At 41.0% G+C, this 17,994-nt stretch overlaps 1 protein-coding gene across 1 annotated transcript in view; it reads right to left on the bottom strand.

The window, feature by feature from the left end:
* Positions 1 to 282: 282 nt before the first annotated feature.
* LOC143301063 (eukaryotic translation initiation factor 4 gamma 2-like) overlaps positions 283 to 17,994 on the bottom strand; it is a 30,894-nt gene continuing 13,182 nt past the window's right edge. The window contains exons 14-26 of the mRNA XM_076615067.1: positions 17,456 to 17,593; positions 16,732 to 16,914; positions 14,869 to 15,083; positions 14,461 to 14,550; positions 14,014 to 14,096; positions 13,313 to 13,365; positions 12,616 to 12,695; positions 11,635 to 11,893; positions 10,757 to 10,961; positions 9,740 to 9,851; positions 9,453 to 9,549; positions 7,767 to 7,888; positions 283 to 3,780 (exon numbers count right to left, since the gene is read on the bottom strand). Of these exons, the coding sequence (XP_076471182.1) occupies positions 3,715 to 3,780; positions 7,767 to 7,888; positions 9,453 to 9,549; positions 9,740 to 9,851; positions 10,757 to 10,961; positions 11,635 to 11,893; positions 12,616 to 12,695; positions 13,313 to 13,365; positions 14,014 to 14,096; positions 14,461 to 14,550; positions 14,869 to 15,083; positions 16,732 to 16,914; positions 17,456 to 17,593 (1,703 nt within the window). The 3' untranslated portion in view covers positions 283 to 3,714. The remainder of the gene's footprint in view (positions 3,781 to 7,766; positions 7,889 to 9,452; positions 9,550 to 9,739; positions 9,852 to 10,756; positions 10,962 to 11,634; positions 11,894 to 12,615; positions 12,696 to 13,312; positions 13,366 to 14,013; positions 14,097 to 14,460; positions 14,551 to 14,868; positions 15,084 to 16,731; positions 16,915 to 17,455; positions 17,594 to 17,994) is intronic.

Below are 17,994 nucleotides of genomic sequence, written 5' to 3'. Positions count from 1 at the left end.
ATGAAATTAGAACGTAACTTGTTCCCAAAACTCAAAAACGAATACATCTTCAAAACTGTTAACAGATACAAACCCAGTATTAGCACTACTGGACCTGAGGAGCACTGACTCTTGATCCGATCTAAATCCAGTGAGATGGCCTCTCAGGCTATACTGTTCTATCAAATGGTCATGTGATCCTGCTTTTTTATTTACCAGCCTTGCAATGATGTGAAAAAGTATGTGTGTGTGTGTGTGCACAAGAGAAATATTCATTTCAATCATTTCAACATGAACAAAGACTAGAATCTGAACAAAGTTTATTATTGTAAAAGGACACATACAAATCACTCCTTAAATTGTGGTTAAAAAAAAATCATTCCAATTCCTAATCCAGCTACCTGTGTGACAGAGATCAAGGACTTTACAAAAACCTGAAGCCTGCGGCCGTTCCATTGGCAACAAGGGACTAAAAACGGTCATGAGGCTGAGGAGACTAGTTAAAAACCGATTCAGCACACAGCAGAAATGCCCACACTATTTAAAATCAATTGTGCCTGGAACCTGCAAACAACACCCCCATTTCTTTCTGCTACCCACTTTTGACACAAATAAAACTCGGCATTGGTAAATAAAACCAACACACTGCTACTGATACACAACCCTGGATGGCGAAACTTCAGGATATAAACTGTTTGCTTTCCAATTCTTCTCTATTATGACCAAATTTCAATGCATGAAAACTTCATGAAGAAAGGGCGAGTTTCTGAAGTTGTAAATAAGTACTTCCTCAAGAACTATGAGCCAGAGGTTCTGAAGTTGTAAATAAGCACTTCATGAAGTATAACCTGAGATAAGTACTTCCTCAAGAACTATGAGCCAGAGGTTCTTAAGTTGTAAATAAGCACTTCATGAAGTATAACCAGAGGTTCTGACATATTAAGAGCTACTTCAGTGCAGCCACAACTTAGATCTATTGGCGCTACAATGAAATCTTAAATTTTGTTAGTTATTTCAAAATTTAAAAGAAAAATGTTGGAGGACTGATAAGATTTTCCTTTATTCATATATTGTTTCAAAGTGATAACAGGACAGACACAAAAATAAACAAACAAAAATACAAAAACAATCACATGCCGACTGCTAACATTGAGAAGCAGTGAAGATAATGGCCACATGTGAAGATGAGGACACCTAAGCGAAACAGTCAAAAAGATATCAGATACAAAATAGACAGGGGAAGATACTGATTCAGTAAAGAGCTGAAGGCAAGTCTGTTTCTCAAACAAAAAGATGGGTCACACAAAGTATGAAGCAGAACGTGAATTTGTCATATTTTGCTAGTGTCAGTTCATATTTATATGAAACAAGGTAAAAAGAAAAAGAAAAAAAAAAGACTGCAATGTTCACAGCTATTTTCTTTTTCAAGCAACAGTATTCAAGCTTTTATCACAATGTTTGGGGGTTGGTGGCTTTATTATGGTTTAATTTTTTTTTTTTTTTTAAGGTATTGCATTTGCAGTTCACAATTCTTCAGGTGTGCCACTGAGTCATGCCTTATTGACTTTTTATTGACAAAATCCACAGACCTCCCAAAATACAAAACCAACCCAACCAACCAACCAGCCAAGCCAAATCTAAAACTAACACTAATATTCACACTACAGAAACACAAAATGCTATGGATTAAATCATATTAAAAAGAGTAATAAAAACACTACAGGCATATAAAAATATATAAATGTTTGACAACAAACTATTCATCACATACTTACCTTTGACTCAAAGACACTTTTTCCAAGCAAATATCAAATCTAAATGTCGGCAGTAACAAACTTCCAGAATAACTAGTGATCACAGCTGATAACTAAATTTTTATACAGCAACAGAACAACTTTTAAAGCAAACATTTTCACCACATACTATCTAGCATATTCCAATGTGCAACACTTAAAAGAAACAAATTACAGAGGAAGCTAAACAGATTTTTTCAATAAATACTCAACTTAAAACTACCTTTAATAAATAGTAAGAAAATTATTGAACAAAGATTCTTTTTACAGGAGCATTATAATACAAGACACTGTGAGACCAGATCACACTGCAATCTTAAAGGAAAAACAGCTTGCATAAGATAAAACTGTGCCAATAGTTATTAATCAAAAAGCGCTCTTTAAAAAAAAAAAAAAAAAAAAGTTTGACCAAGATGATATACAGAACTGAAAACATACACAATAGCTGTGAAATGCAAACCTTCCACCACCATGTACAGCAAACAAATTTTAAATCAAGTATTTCCCTAAAGATAAACAATGCATGGGACTGGATTTGTATACTTAATTTCATAGTTGTATTTTATACCAAGGAGTCGAAATAAACAATGCATGGTACAGAATTTGTAAACTCAATTTCATAGTTATATTTTATATCAAAGAGTTGAGTTTATTGACTTAAAAAAAAAAAGAAAAAAGTTTTCACTTATGCCATAAAAATGGCTAAATGTACATGCAAATAATTTTAGTAGTCCAAATAACCCTCTGAGTGTGTGTGTGTGATTTTCATTCATGCTATTCAAGTGGTGTGCTCATGTGTCCATGTGCATGTGCATAATTAAATGTGCTCACTTCAAGTGAAAGTTGTGCGTGTCAAAACATGTGTACATTAGCTTGTGTATTTAAAATCCAAGATCACCATTTGAAGCACGCAGAATAGATAACTAAAATCTTTTATTTCTACTTAAAAATCAAAACAAGAAAAAGCCTTCATGTCAGAACTGGATGTTGTAATTGGGTTATCAAATGTTTTGCTCTATCTGCCAACTCCATGTCATATTTCAGTTGTCTTTAAAAAAATCAAAAATCAAAAATTGCATTACTACACACATTTTGTAATGTACTACTCACATTTGAAAATGAAAGAAGATATGTTAATTTTACTCCATGATTTTGATCTAAGCAAAACAAAAAGAAAAAAAAAGAAAGAAAAAAACAAAAAAAACCCAAAAAATTGGGCAACCACAACTGATAACAGAAATAATTCATGCAGGAAAAAACACGAGGCCACAGTTTTCACTGCTCTGCACACACAGAGGTAGCAAAAAAAAATCTCCCCAAACTTTTTGACACCTAATTCTCTTCTAACATCTTGAGTCAAATATAAAACAGTTGTATTTTGATTCTGAAACCTTGTTTCGCTACAAGTTTTAATATCCTCTCTAACTGATATCCTCTGTCAGATCATGCCTTTCAATAAACACCCGTAAATATCTTATCAAGCCTTGAATGTTGTGTGTAATAAAAATCATCTAGTAGATCAAGTCTTCACACAACTGAAGAGAAGCCCTCAATAGTCTTCGAGTCTCTCAACTAACAAGAGACAAGCAGCTTCAGCCTAAAAAAAACAAATGCATTTCTTCAGAGTAAACTCTTGTGTATAAAATTGTTAAATGCAGTGTTGTTCAGAAGGTGAATCCATTAATAACTTGCATGTGTGTCCAGTATGAAATGTTGAATGAAGACTTCACACAAGGTAGAACACACCACACACCGCCCTATCATCTAATTTGTTCTGCAAACTAGCTGTGGGTTCTGACAGAAGTCTGTACATCAGCTTCCAGATGGTGCTGGGTATAGAACACTGTGACACAAAAAGGTGGTCAGGAACAGGTCAACCAAGGCCAATGTGCAAACAGTGAGATATCCTGTGTCCTCCATAAATGTCCTGTGTCCTCCATAACTACTCGTCATCTTCCTCCTCCGATTCCTCTTCCGCCTGTTCCAGCCAGGTCAGCCACTGATTCACCTGTACGAGACGTACAACAAACACATGCACATGAATGTACCCGTGTCAACAACAAGTCATGACCCTAAATAATCATGGGTGCTTTACAGTTCTCAGTCAGTTCTAATGGGTATCTATATTGCCAAGCCCAGAGGGGAAGAAAATTATTCAGCATTCTGGGTCTGCGAGAGGAGCTATGTGTAAGAGACTTTTTTCTTCTTTTTTTTTTTTAAATGGCTATATTCATTTTGATCAATAGAAAGCTTTTCTCCCAACAACAAAGATATTTTTTATTTCAATATTTACATTTCCAAAAGAAGTTATAGGTTTTAAAAGAACTATGAAAAGTACAACCCTGTTTCCCCCTCAACATGCAACTGAGTGAGTGTAACTTGCTAGTTAGCTGCGCCAGGTCTGGGCCAAGGGGCCATCAAAATCATGGGCAGGCATGAGATTGGGAAACTGAGTCTGAAAGGTGGGGTCCTGGGGGCCGCAGAAGGCCCCCAGTGGGGGTCCATGGGGCAACGCCCCTGGTGGGGGTCTGAAGCTTTTTCTCAATTTCAAGCCATGAAATCTGCACTTGCGGGCCACCAATGCTGCTGAGGTATTCCAACCCACAGAAGACAAAAAATCAGTCCAATTCTTCCTAAACTGAAGTGTTTTTGCTTCCAAACCTGTAAAGTCAGCCTTGGGGGCATGATTTTCAAAATAGTGTCTCGTGTGTGTGTGTGTGTGTGTGTGTGTGGTTTCAATGCAACTCTGTGTATGTGAGAAAGAGAGACAGACAGAGAGATTGAGAATAGGGGTTGGGCTGGACATGGGAGGAAGGAGTTAAAGTTCATGTATGTGCACTGCTTTAAATACAACTCTCTGTGTGTTAAACTCTGTGTGAGTGAGTGAGAGTGAGTGAGAGAGAGTGAGAGTGTGTGTGTGTGTGTGTGTGTGTGTGTTCATTCTTTAGTTTTGCATCTTTTCACTATTGATATTAGACGATTTTTAAAAAATTTTAAAAAAGGGGGGGGGGGGGGGAGGGAGAGGGGAAAGAGAAGAAAGAATAAAACAGAAAAGGTAGAAAACTGTGTGTGTGTGTGTGTGTGTGTGTGTGTGTGTGTGTGTGTTCAAGGAAAATGTCATTAGCACACAAGTTTGCACCGTACCAATATAACTGACCATCTTCAGCTGTAGTCTCTGTTCCACTGACATGCATGTGTGTTGGTTGAGGAAAGAAAGGGGGAAGTGGAATGACTGGAGGGAGGAGGGGGTAGGTCTCTGACTGGTTGTATCACTTTCAAGCAGTCAAGGATTCTCAGCTGGAGCTAGTGGTCAGTGTCTTGGCTCAGTGCCAAAATTGCCACAGTCACTGACAGTGGATTCATACCCCCACCCTCCACCCCCTCATCTCCACTTTTCCCTCAGCACTGGTAGAGACTCAAGAGAGAGGGGAGGGGTACCTCAGCAAATCATGAAAGTGAAGTCTGCAGGATGGGGGCGGGGGTTTGTGGAGTGACTTTCTTCTCTCTGAAATCAACTGCTCTTCCCCTGAAAATAACGGATCCACTGAGAGTTCCTCAGAATGGACTCTGTGTGTGTGTGTGTGTGTGTGTGTGTGTGTGTTCTGGGGAGAAAGAGAGAGAGACACAGCAAGCGAGCGCGAGTGTGCACATGCGTGTGTATGTGTGGTTTCAATTCAACTGTGTGTAAACAAGAGAGAGAGGGAGGCAGACAGAAAGAGAGGGGAGATGACAGGAGGAAAGAACTGATGCAAGTTTTATTTGTGCATGTGTATGCACTGCTTTCAAATTCAATAGATCTCTCTCTCTGCGTGTGTGTGTGTATTTTCAATACAACTCTGTGTATATGCAAGAAAGAGACAGACAGACAGACAGACAGAAAGAGGGAGAAAGGGACAAAGAGACAGAGAGAGGGGGGAAGGTGGGAGGAAAAAGTTCAAGTTTGCATGCATGCATATATGTGCATTGCTTTAAATACAATTCTGTGTGTGTGTGTGTGTGTGTGTGTGCGCTTGAAAGAGTGAGTGTGTGTGTGAGTGTGCGCGCATGTGCGTATTATTAAGCTCTGTGTGATGGTGTGAGCACTCATTATGTGTGCACATGTGCAAGTGTGAAGGAGAGAGATAAAATAAAAAACAGAGTATGTGTATATGTGAATGCAATCATGTGGTTTTTTTCAAAGTGTGTGTGCGTAGTGTGTGCGTGTGTGTGCGCATGCGCGCATTCAATTCAGCTCTATGTCTGTGTGTGCGTGTGTAACTTTGGTAATCTGGCGGGCTATAGGTCTCAAATCTAAATACACTGACTCTTGCCATGAACTGTCTGTACAGAAGCTTCGGCTGTGTCAGAAAAGGCACTGAGGTCAATAAGTTGCTACAAAGTTTGTTTCAATCGCAACAATGTTACTTGTGCATACAGTGGCAAAGGTTGGCAGCTATTGCTGAATGAACAGAGGGTCAAGCAGATGTACCCACGGCCCTTGAGGCTTGACAGGGATGGAGATCACATGCACTGGTGTGTGTGTGTGTGTGTGTTATTGTGCGCGCGCTCACATGTCCCAATTGTACGTGTGCGTGTGTGTGTGTGATCGACAGCATGTGTGTGCATGTGCGTGCGTGCGTGCTTTTCACAGTGTGTTAAGAAACTTTCGGACTTCGATTTTGGTGCCCTGACAAGTCACTGGATCACCTCTCAAGGGGCCAACAAATGACGCTTTCGAATTCCGTTTTCATTTTTGACAGATTATCGGTAAACGATATAGAACGGCCCACAGGCTTTTTCTTCTAGAAAACGGACGCTCCGTTTTTAATGCAAATGTGAAAACAGATTTCCGTGCTTAGACTGAAGAGACAATCTGCCAGACACCAATCGCACTTGGTCTTGCCCGCGGTGTTCATTTTGTGAATGGCACTGCCTACCCGTAAAGTTCTTTTTTTTTATTCTTCACTTCTGTTTTCACGATCTCATCTTGCCAGACCCAGTTACACTTATTATTCACTCCTTTATCGATCTCTGCTGCAAAAATCCTCTAATCCTTTGTGAGTTTTCTCATTTTGTCATTGACTGAAGACGATCGAAGAAATCGGGTATCTTTGCAAGTCGTGAAGCCTGCGAGCGAGTCTTGTAATCCCGACCGAATACGGATAAGCTGAATGATGACAGAGGAGCAACGGAATACTTATTCTCAATTGGTTCGCTTATCCAAACATGGGGCATTTTAGCAAACGCTGTGGGTCTGTCTTGTCGATCGGTCGGACAACGTTCGTGCAACCTTCGTGGGTCGGGAAAAAAACAACTCACGCCCTCCTCCACCTCTCCGATTTTCGCAAAGGATTTACGCAAATCTCAAAAATGGCCTCTGGAGCCAATTTTCGGTCGGAAATACAATAGTCGCAAAAATCTCATGCCTGATGGGGTCTAAGGTCAAAACCTGGTGGAGGTGGGGAGAGGCAGGGGTGAACAAAATTCTGGTTTGTAACGGCAACTCCCATGTTTGCTGGTATACTGTACGCACAGGCTTTTATGTGAATGTTTTTGTTTCCATAACCCACCGAACACAGATATGGATCAATCACAGGATTTTTAACATGGATTTGATTTTCTGATGGTGTATATAAGTTCAGACACTAGCAGGTCTGCACATGTGCTGATTCGGGAAGATCAGAAAAATCTCCACTCTTTTCAACCCACCAGGTGTGCCCAAAACCAAGGATATAACTCTGGAAATTCGGGCGAGAATCAAACACTAACCATTCGGCCATTGCACCTGTCAGAAATCCTCAATTTGGGGCTCACAATTAGCCAGTCTTTATATTACCCACCTTGCTGAAACAGGATGCAAGAAATAGAAGCAGAGAAAAAAGAAAAGTAGAAAGCTGAGATACGGGGAAGGAAGAAGGAAAGACCAATGGAGAAGACAAAAACTGGCAGAGAAGAACTGTTCTATCAGCAAAGTCATTAACAAAGAGTTGGGGGTGGGGTGGGGGGGGATCTTACCTGGAAGAGCGCTTTCCCTTTTCCTGGGAATTCATCAGTGACCTCTTCTTTCCAATTCAGGAATGCCTCCTCTTCAATGATTTCCTGATCATACAGGTTCACAAAGAAACGGAGCAGCATACCTGTAACACACAAACAGGTCCAGTCAGTCTTTCCTCTTTCAATCAACATACAAGGCAACACACCTGAAATATTTCTGTTCTCATCGTTTTTTCTTACAAAACTTCTCACATGCACGCAGAGAGGGGGAAGGGACCTCTGGGTCTTGGTTCTTATCCAGGAACTCTGAAAGGAAATGGAGGGTGATGGAACCATCTCTGTGGAAGGCCAGATCTTGTGGCATTCCACTAAGACCACGTATCTCGCTTCTATGACGGCAAGTGGCCAGCAACAGAAGGACAGTGGTCTTAAGGGTGAGTAAGTCGAAAAGAACAGTACCCAAAAGCTCGAAGGGTTGCTTTCTGATGAAATCAAGCACCAGGAACAAGTCCCACAGGGGCACTCTCCTGGGGTTTCTTCCTTCAGAGAGGCGCCCCTAGCCACCTCTCTACACAGGAAATCCGCTTCAAAGGAAGGACCACCTTGCTGTTTGATTGTGATACAGATGTCAGACCTATACCCTCGCATAGAACTAGCAGACAGGTTGAGAGCCAGAAAGTTGGCCAGCTGCATGCTCGTAGAGTTAGTAGGGGGAACGTCCTGAGCCGTACACCACCACAACCATTTCTTCCAGTTTAAGTCACACAAAGCCTCAGTCCCCAGCGTCCTTGCTTTGGAGACTATGGAGAGGAGGTCAGAGGAGGCACCCCCCTTGGTAAGCGCCACCAACACAGAGGCTGACCAAGGGGTCTAAGACTTCAATGGTGGTGCTGACAGTTCCAACTGCACAGCAGCCACGCATGCAGGTGGAGTAGTTGAGGATTGGAATGAGGAACCCCCGAACAAGGTAGAGAAAAAAGTAAGATTCGAGGGGGCAGAGTCGGATCAAGTACACAAAAGTTAAGAATACAATAAAAATCAAGCCGCATGCAGCAAAATGAACATGCTTAATAGCCAAAAAAAGCGCAGGACGAGACAGAGCGTAAACCTGACAAGATGGTGTCAAGAGCCTTAGCCAAAGGAATGATTCAGCGCTTGTAGCTTTTAGAGGCGTTTGACTAGCTAAGAGCTAAGAGTCTTTTCACTGTTAGCCGCACGAAATTTGGCCAAGCAAAGCAAACCAATAGGCCTAGTTTGCATCAGTTTGACATGGTACAGTATACGACACCAAAAGGAAATTTTTTCCCTAAAATTACGTTTATCTAACATACTTACCATGACCCACTAGTGCAGACTCCGGCAGGGAGTCTGATTCCTGTCTTGTGCAAACTACTATCCACCTATGCGGAGAAAACGATAAGTAGCTATGGCCGATAACCTCCCGGAAGTTACCTCCCCTCTGTATTCCTGACTAGCTTCCTCTTTTTCCGGCAGCCATCTTGACTCCTGATCCTGTGCTCTTCAGAAGTTTTTTTTTGTATTTCTGTCTATTGATTCTTTGACACTCATGTTTTGTGTCTGACGAAGACTTGTATCAGGTCACAAACTTACTTAGCTTGGTTGGGTAATCGAGCTAAAATTATGGTGCAATCGAAAATTTTACTGTTGTAAATAAATAGGCGCTTGACAAGATTTCTGAAGCCTCACCCTTGGGGAACTCGTGGTTGTAACAGAAGACCTGTACAGCATACAGTGCCGCCACCTGGAGGTCGATGCGCTCGTTCAGGAACTTCTGAAGGACTCCCTGTTGGACAGTAGAAGAGGTAAAGTCAACAACCACGGCATACATCTGTATAATAAAAAAAGGGGAGGAAAAAAGAAGGAAGTATGTAAATTTGTTATATCTGGGACAAAAAAATGATTTAACGATTGTTTTCAAGACCACAAGATGCAAAATAATCATATAAAGTCAAAATAAAAAACACGTCAATCACCTTCAGTTTGTCCAGAAGCTCCTTTTCTTTGTCGCTCACTGTTTTCTCTGGGGTGACAGCAGGGTCCACATTTACAGCCAGGGTGCTCTCCCCCGTGATATACTTCACCACACTGTCAACAGGGAAAAAAACCACAATAAACAACATACACTGAATATTCCACAGTTACAATGAATTCTGTAACTATATATTCCACAGTTACAATGAATTCTGTAACTATCACTTGGGATATACTGTCAACTTTTATGGAAGTGCATTTATAAGACATGGTGATGATGATATGGATACTTATACAGTGCCTATCCTCAAACAGAGACCAAGTTCAAAGCGCTTTACAAACATAGTTTCATTTGCACAACAGGCTGCGTATCTGGGTACAGCCAACTGAAAGCTGCCTTTGGGTGCTCATCATTTGTTCGTGTCATTCAGTAAGTCACACACACACACACAGGCATGTAATTTTATGCGTATGACCTTTTTGTTTATTTACCCTGTCATGTAGGACAATGTGAGACACACATGCTAAAACTTTGACACAAGAGAATGAATGAGGGGCAGAAGCAGGAGATCAGAAATCTTATTTGAAAACAAGTGTACAAAAAAAAAAAGTCTGAACTTGTACATTTGTTTAGAAAATGAAAAATGTTTCCATGGAAGAAATTTCTATTTGTGCATGTTTGGGGATATAAAAATTTCTGCTGACATACTTTATTTGTTTTACTTTAAAGGTACAATTGCAGCCATCTTCAGATGACTGATAAAACTAGAAATATATCAGTGCTCAGAAACTACCAATTTACATATGAATGCATCGATTTCATGTGCTTCAAACTGAAATCTGTTAACGTTCACAGCAACTAGGATAATTTGTCCTGTGAAGGAAAACAATCTCAGGATAAAAGGACACACTGACAAACAGGATAGAAGCTAGCCACAGGTAAGGAGAAAATTCCCCTTCACTCTGCCATCTGATCAAGACAGTGGAGGTAAACGGAAAAATAAGATATGGTGCCGTACCCAGTCACAAGAATGTTGATGAATTTGGGATTGGTGAAAAGCTCAGGGCCAACTCGTTCCTTGATCCACTTGAAGATGGCACCAGCGCTGGGTTCAGTGGCAATCTGGCGACCCAGTTCAGACTGCACACGCATCAATGGGAAAAGGAAGCTGAGGCCTCTGTCCTCCAGCATCTCCAACATGCGCTCCTTCTTCTGGTCACTTTCTGGAAGGAACAATGAAAATCGATGGAAGGAACTGCATTATTTTCCGTCAAATGCTTGTTTCTTCTTATACGTTACATGCCGGTGCCCTACTGATGGAAATCTTACAAACAATCTATCCAGGATTTTGTTTCTATCCATTAGTTATATTTTAACCTAATGAACTGTGGAGAATTTACAGCCTCGGCAGGCTTCCATTCATTTTGATGCAGTAAAAACAACACCTTGAAATCCACTGGGTTTTCCTTCAGACTGACATGTGAACAAAACCAGAAATACTGTAGAAGTTATTTCCCTTTACTTTTACCCATGAACAACGTTCTCATAAAGGAAATGGCTTGAACAGTCTCATCAATTACCATCCTGCCCAAACTAAGTCTAATGCACATAGTCCTATGGAAAGCACCAAACATGTAAAATTTCACCACATACAGACATATGCAAAACCAAATTAACAACCAACTCCAGTTTTTGAAAGCAGCTGCTGAGAAAGAGCCAATGTGAAAGTTTACCAAATATACACGTGTACAACCCAAATTTTCTTTTATTACACACTGTTGCTGAGTAAGCACACACAAACACAGACAACAGAAAACAGGATCACACCCAAAACGAACCAGCATCACAACAGGATCACTCCCAAAAAATGAAGCAACATTACAACTGGGAACTAACCAGGCAACATTTCCAAGAGGTCAATCTTGCTGTCCGTGAAGACACGGACCAGCCACTGCTTGTCCTTGACACGGTGAGCCGCCTGCAAGCACAGCATGAACAGTGGGTAGTGCACACCATTGTGGAAAGGCTCAGACAGCTCCATCAGACTGACCACCTCACTGGCCAAAGCCTGAGCGCCAAAGCGCGCCACATGGGACTTGACAAGGGGCGTTTCTTGCTCCAGAGCCGACATCTGACAGGCCACCGACTGGAAACTCTGCAACACACAGTGGGTCAGTTTTATAACGATGAACAGAATGAACGGAAAGGAAATTTTCACCTAAAATTGCCTTCAGCTCTTTCACAGCCAAGTTTCTGTGTTAAAAACACCCCCCAGCACCAAATATTTTAGACTCAATGCGGTCAGTTACATGATTTGGTTCGTGTCAAAACACAGTGGACTTGCTCACTTCAAACTCACACAAGGGGAGAAAGTTGGTCAGTTTCCTAGTGCATGGAAAATCTAGCAGCAGCTCCTGTTTTTTTTGTTGTTTTTTTGTTTGTTTCTTTTTTTGTTTCACTGACAAAGATGATTTTCTAAGGAATTTTGCCTGAGACAACTCAACTGCTGCCATGGGTTCCTTTTTTTAATTTTTTTTTTTTTTAATAACCTGTTTTAAATGTATGCTGCAAATTGGAACTTGGTTTATTGTCTCACTTGAAAGACTCGACTTGTGAACCACGACTCGGTCAATGTCTTGTGTATGGGGTGAAGTAAATATTCTGGTCTATGCGGTAACCAAACCCAGGACAATCGCTTCTAAGTCAGCCACACATACCGTCTCCAAGGGATTCAGTCTACAACACTTTTTCTTTTCTTTTTTTTATCACTGACAAGTCTTTTGTTCTTTAAAGTCTTGTTTTCAAACTGTTTTTTCTTTTTCTTTTTTTTTTTTTTAAAGCATACAAACCCTGGTGAAATATGGAATCAGTGATTACCTCCATAAACTGATCTGATGAGATCACTTTGTCAGCTTTCAGCGTAGCTACCAACTTCATGACCTGGTCCTGTTCTGTCTCTGCACACAAGCAATAAATATTCAGTTATAAGAAAAAAGTGTGCATGTGACAATGTGTGTTCATTACATATACCCTTATACATACACATTTTTAAATGTATCTTGCTCAAGTTGCTCATGCTATTAGAATATCCACACACAAAAAAAACCCCAGCTCAATCAATGTTAAAAACTATGGTAACACACAAGCACAGCAAGTGTACAGCACTGCTTAAACGTAAAGTCACACCAACTGAAGCGATACAGCTAAATGCACAATATCATCACTGATTTCATCACACTTAGATCTTAAACCTCCAACATTTTTGTGTTCACTGCATTGTAATGCAGTTTTGAACCAATAAACACCATTCTTCACTTTCTGACTAGTCTTGCTACACAATTTAAATTGTCAGCTGTATCTTTAAAACAAGGATCATAATGAAAAGGTGCTGAACCATCCATTATTTCCAACCACAAACAAGCAAGCATATAGCATAAGCAAGCACATGGTAATAAAACATTCATTGCCATCCCTCTTGCTCTGTCCAGTTCTTTAAAAGTGAACATAGCACACACACACACCAAAACAAAAAACAAAAAAAACCCCACAAAACCAAGCAGTTCATATTTCTGACCTGTTCTACTGATAGAACCCACAAGGAACTGTGCCAGGAAATCTCCGATCATCCTGAAACAAAACCAACATCTTCATTCAGCAACTTCTATGTGTAGCTGATATAGGCCAGACAGGACACAAATCCTAACAATGATGAAGGCAAGAAAAGAACCATAGAACCATACTGATAGCCTTCATGTAACGGCGTAAGTAACTACGTAAGGCCACTTTTTTTCTTCTTTTAACATAACATCAGATGAGCAAACTGATTAAATAGTGAACAAAACTTTCATTCATTTTCAAATACTGGATACTGCAAGCAGAAATGATAACTACAGAGAACAGTTCATTTGTAATACTGAATGGAATCAAGACTCCCAAACTGAGAAACTAAAACCTAGACATGTGCACACCAACTAGACACTGTGTATTCCACTGTCGGAGGCAACAAAATGAACAAGAGGTCTTAATGGGTAACCATTTCTCTCCTTCAGCCATTCTTAATTCAGATTACCTTTTCCCTTCTTTTGTTAGAGTAGCACATTTTTTGTTTTGGAAAATTGCAGTTTCTTTTGTTGGCTGAAAGTTGCTGCGCTGTGCAACAACTGCATGATTTTAATAGGACTCACAATACAATGGTACATTGTAAAAAGCAAGCAAAATGTTAAAACTCTTATGGAAAATAAATAGTGGAAAATGGACATATTGGTGAATACTCACTTCTTGGGAATCTTCAATTCCTTGATGACAGACACAGTTTTTGTCACCTCTTGCTTGTTGAAAAACTCATTCAGAAGATCAGGCTGTGAATGAAAGAAAGTGACCAAAGATCAAATCCATGGAAAGGTAAAAGACAATCTGTAATGCTCTAAACTAAAACAACTGTAATGCTTCAAACTAAAACAATCTGGTTTAGATGTAACCGTGATGATGCTTATTGACACAACCTGTACATACACATAAACATACATTAAAAAATGAGCAGTGCAGACAATTAATCTACCATCTGAATTTATCAGTATTACTATATACTTTTTTTTTTTAAAATAGTTCTGTTTTTTGTTCATCATTAAAACTGCTAAGTAAATGACACTGCAACTACAAGCAGAAAACAGAAACACTGAAGAAAAAAAACAGTAACACTTAAAACTAAAACTAACTACTTACAAGCTTCTCATTGAGTTCCTCCTGAGTAATTGTCTCCTTCTTCTGAGGCTTGGGCTTCTCCTCCTTCGCTGGTTTGATAGTGATCAGGGGCTGGGCAACAGAGAGCATTCACCATCAGAATCTGAATCACAAGATAATCTTCAGCATTTCTAAACTGTTAACGTTTGTATAACAAGGCAAGACAAACAATGAGAAGTTTGGTGTCGCTGTCTGCATGGTGGGGTAAAACGGTCATGAACATATATATATATATATATATATATATATATATATATATATATATATATATACTACATATCTATATATCTATGTCTATCTCTATATATACATATACATATATATCAACTTGTAGATGAGTGAACATGATAGGTGCTGGCCACAAACACAGAAAAAAAAAAAGACTCTGACCTGTTTATTTAAGATGGGGTTGATGGGAGGGTTGGCCACATCCCCAGGCATCCTCTTGGGCGACATGGACATGGGGCCAGACTGTGCAGACAGAGGGATGGAAGGGGCAGCTTGCGCAGATCGCGGCAGCATGGCAGGGGTGTTGGGCTTGAACATGAAGTTCTTCTGAGGCCTCAGGCTCAATTCCTCCTTGCTCCCTAGCAGACCTCCACCCACTTGTTCCAACAGAACAGCAAAATGTCATGCACACAGTGGACATGAGCATGTGCTTATAACACAAGGCTGTATAAACTCAAACAGTATGAAGCAGGTGATTTTAACAATCAGAATGTCTGCCTGCAGGACAAGGTCATGTACAACACATGGGAACTCTATTAAAAAATGAAATAATATAAAGCAAACTTTGAACTGCACATTTGTGATTGACACAAAAACAATGAGAGGAGAAAAAAAAAGAAAGAATTGCACTGATAGAATATGTATGCACGAACTGAGTGGGAAAGAAGTGCACATGCACAGACAGCTGGTAGATTCTGTCACAGCTACACGCAATACAAACACTTGAAGGCTGCATACAGCCCTTATTTCAGCCAATCTCACCTTAGTATTCAGTCATGAAAAGTGTAACGCAAGTTAAGACCACATCATATTTATGATTTCATTTCAGTTCAAATTATCTGTCGCTTCACATGATGGGCTTTATTTGTTTCACTGCTCATATTGAGAGACCATGTCTCTCTCTTTTTCTTCTTTTTTTTTTTTTTACTGTCCTATCATCTGCACCGTTTCAGTGGCATTACTCCCACGCCGCTCATTTAGATTCCCCCATACACAGCCACACAAAGGTTCGTCCGTCACGGTACCAGTGTTGGCACTCCGCAGTGAACCACCAATGTTAGGCCACCAGGAGGCCACGCACCAGAGAAGACCCTGCACTGCTGCTGAGTCACTTCACTGGTGTTCAGAGGTGCCTGTTCTGATTTAACGTACTTAGGACACCACCTACTAAGCCCCCTACTAACGACAATAATGGCTTAGTCACAGAGCCAGACTGAGTAAGCAATCCCGCTCAGAGTGGAGACCGCCACCACAGCACCCCATGAATCTGCCGACACTGGAGAAATTGACAGGACTCACTCCAAGCATGGAAGTGGAGGGGTATCGAAACCGAGGTCACCATGAGAGCAGGGCATGAAAGGGCAGACTTTGAGACTGTTTTGTTTATATTGATGATGACGGAGGAGGAGGAGGATGACGATGTTGCTATGGAGGTCCATTTTGGTTTGGGACTGCGTGACAAGGCTGTACTCTATGCTTCCTGTCATAAGGATATCCGGGCATTATCCAGGCCTGAGAGATACAGACACTTGCAGTGTTGGTCAGGTAATAAGAGCAACACACCCAAAGACACACCCTTAAAGTGGATGACACTCGACTGTGTGGTCCCAGTCTCCCCATTTGAGCCCACAACACACTCAACTCTGGGTAGAAGCCGGCCACGGGCTGAAAAATTCATCTCCGCTGGGATTCGAACCCACATCCTCCCAGCTGTCAGTCCTGCAATGCTAACCATTTCTCCACAGCAGTTGGTCTGTCATTTTTACTCTGTCCTGATTGGTTGATGGTTTCCTACTACTGTTTACCACCACCAGTAAATGAGTAATGCACATAAAATTTAAAAAATAGTCCAGTCATTTTATCCGAACAGCTTACTCCCTTAAAACTGCTGAAACTGTGTGTGTGTGTGTGTGTGTGTGTGTGTGTGTGCGCGCGCGCGTGTGTGTGTATGCGTGCGTGCACAGATGTGCATGCCCTATTGTGTCCACCTCCTTATTTACGTTTTTACTCTGATGTGACAGTTACCTGTGAGGGGTGGGGAGGCAGACATGCCAGTGCCAATGAGAGCCCCAGGCGGTGCCCCCATGGTCATCGGTGGTGTCTGTCGCCCTGGGGGTTTCACTCCCTGAGACATCTGCTGCTGATGCTGCTGTTGTTGCTGGGCCATTCGCTGGAAGCGAGGAGGGAGGTTGTCTCTCTGACCCCCGCCTGTTTCACAGGAGATGAACAATCATGTTTGTGGCATTCCATCAACCCAGTCATTTTGGACTGTTCAACATGATCTACCTCTCAGAACAACAAGGGAGTCCAGTTTGCTTCTGATTTTAGTTCAGTGTTTGGGAGATGGGGGGAGGGGGGCGTGTGTGGAAGGAGTGTCGTTTCCTAGTGCAGTAATGTACTGAAAAACACTAAAATCCATTCTATTCCTTAGTGATATAATTCTGACAGATTTAATTCCCCTTTCCACAATTAGAGAGAAAAAAAAAGGGGAAAACAGGTGTGTATGCTACTGCCCTATTAAACAGGTCACAAAAGAACACCTACAGCTCAAAATACAAAATGTTGACATGGACAGTAAACTCGGATGAAAATCATGTTGCTTCTAGCCCAGCTGACTGCAAGGGGCCATCTTAGGGCTGAAAACTTTTGTTGTTTTGTTTTGTTTCAGCAGAAAGAAGGCAATTAAAAAACCCTGATAACTAACTTTCCTCCAGGAGAAAACCACAGCACTTCTACAGGAAACACTCACCCTGTCTGTTGTGTGGCTGGTGGCTGTGCTGAGGGTTGCTGAACTGCTGATTCTGGTTGTTTCGTCTCTGGCTCTGGGGGCTGCTACTGCTGTTGTTGTTCTCTTTGTTGTTGTTTCTTCGGAAGTTATTTTGATAACCTATAAAATAAAATTTAAAAATGAAGCATACTTCTTACACAAGCTGTATCTACATGTATGATAGTCGTGTCCAACTGTGACAATAACAGATGGAGGCAACTGCTGTCCCGACTATTTAGGATAGGGTTTGATTACAGTGGGTAAATCACATCCCCTCTCTTGGCTAAAAGGGTTTTAGTACATTAAGCACTGGGATGGTCCCCAAAGGACAACTAGCCCCTAGGGCTGCACAACAGCAGCACTAGGACTAAGAGTAAGAGACAGTGCAATTTTGCTTCATAGTTCGAGTCATAGTCCTTCACAAAGATTAATTTCCCTTGCAGTGCACTGATCATACAGCTCTCATGTTGTAGGTAAGACCACTCATTTTTTCAACTGAAATATAACTGGCTATTGCTTAC

Source organism: Babylonia areolata, chromosome 27 (genome assembly GCF_041734735.1).
Source record: "Babylonia areolata isolate BAREFJ2019XMU chromosome 27, ASM4173473v1, whole genome shotgun sequence".
NCBI lineage: Eukaryota > Metazoa > Mollusca > Gastropoda > Neogastropoda > Buccinidae > Babylonia > Babylonia areolata.
This window is presented reverse-complemented; position numbering and strand designations above follow the sequence as displayed.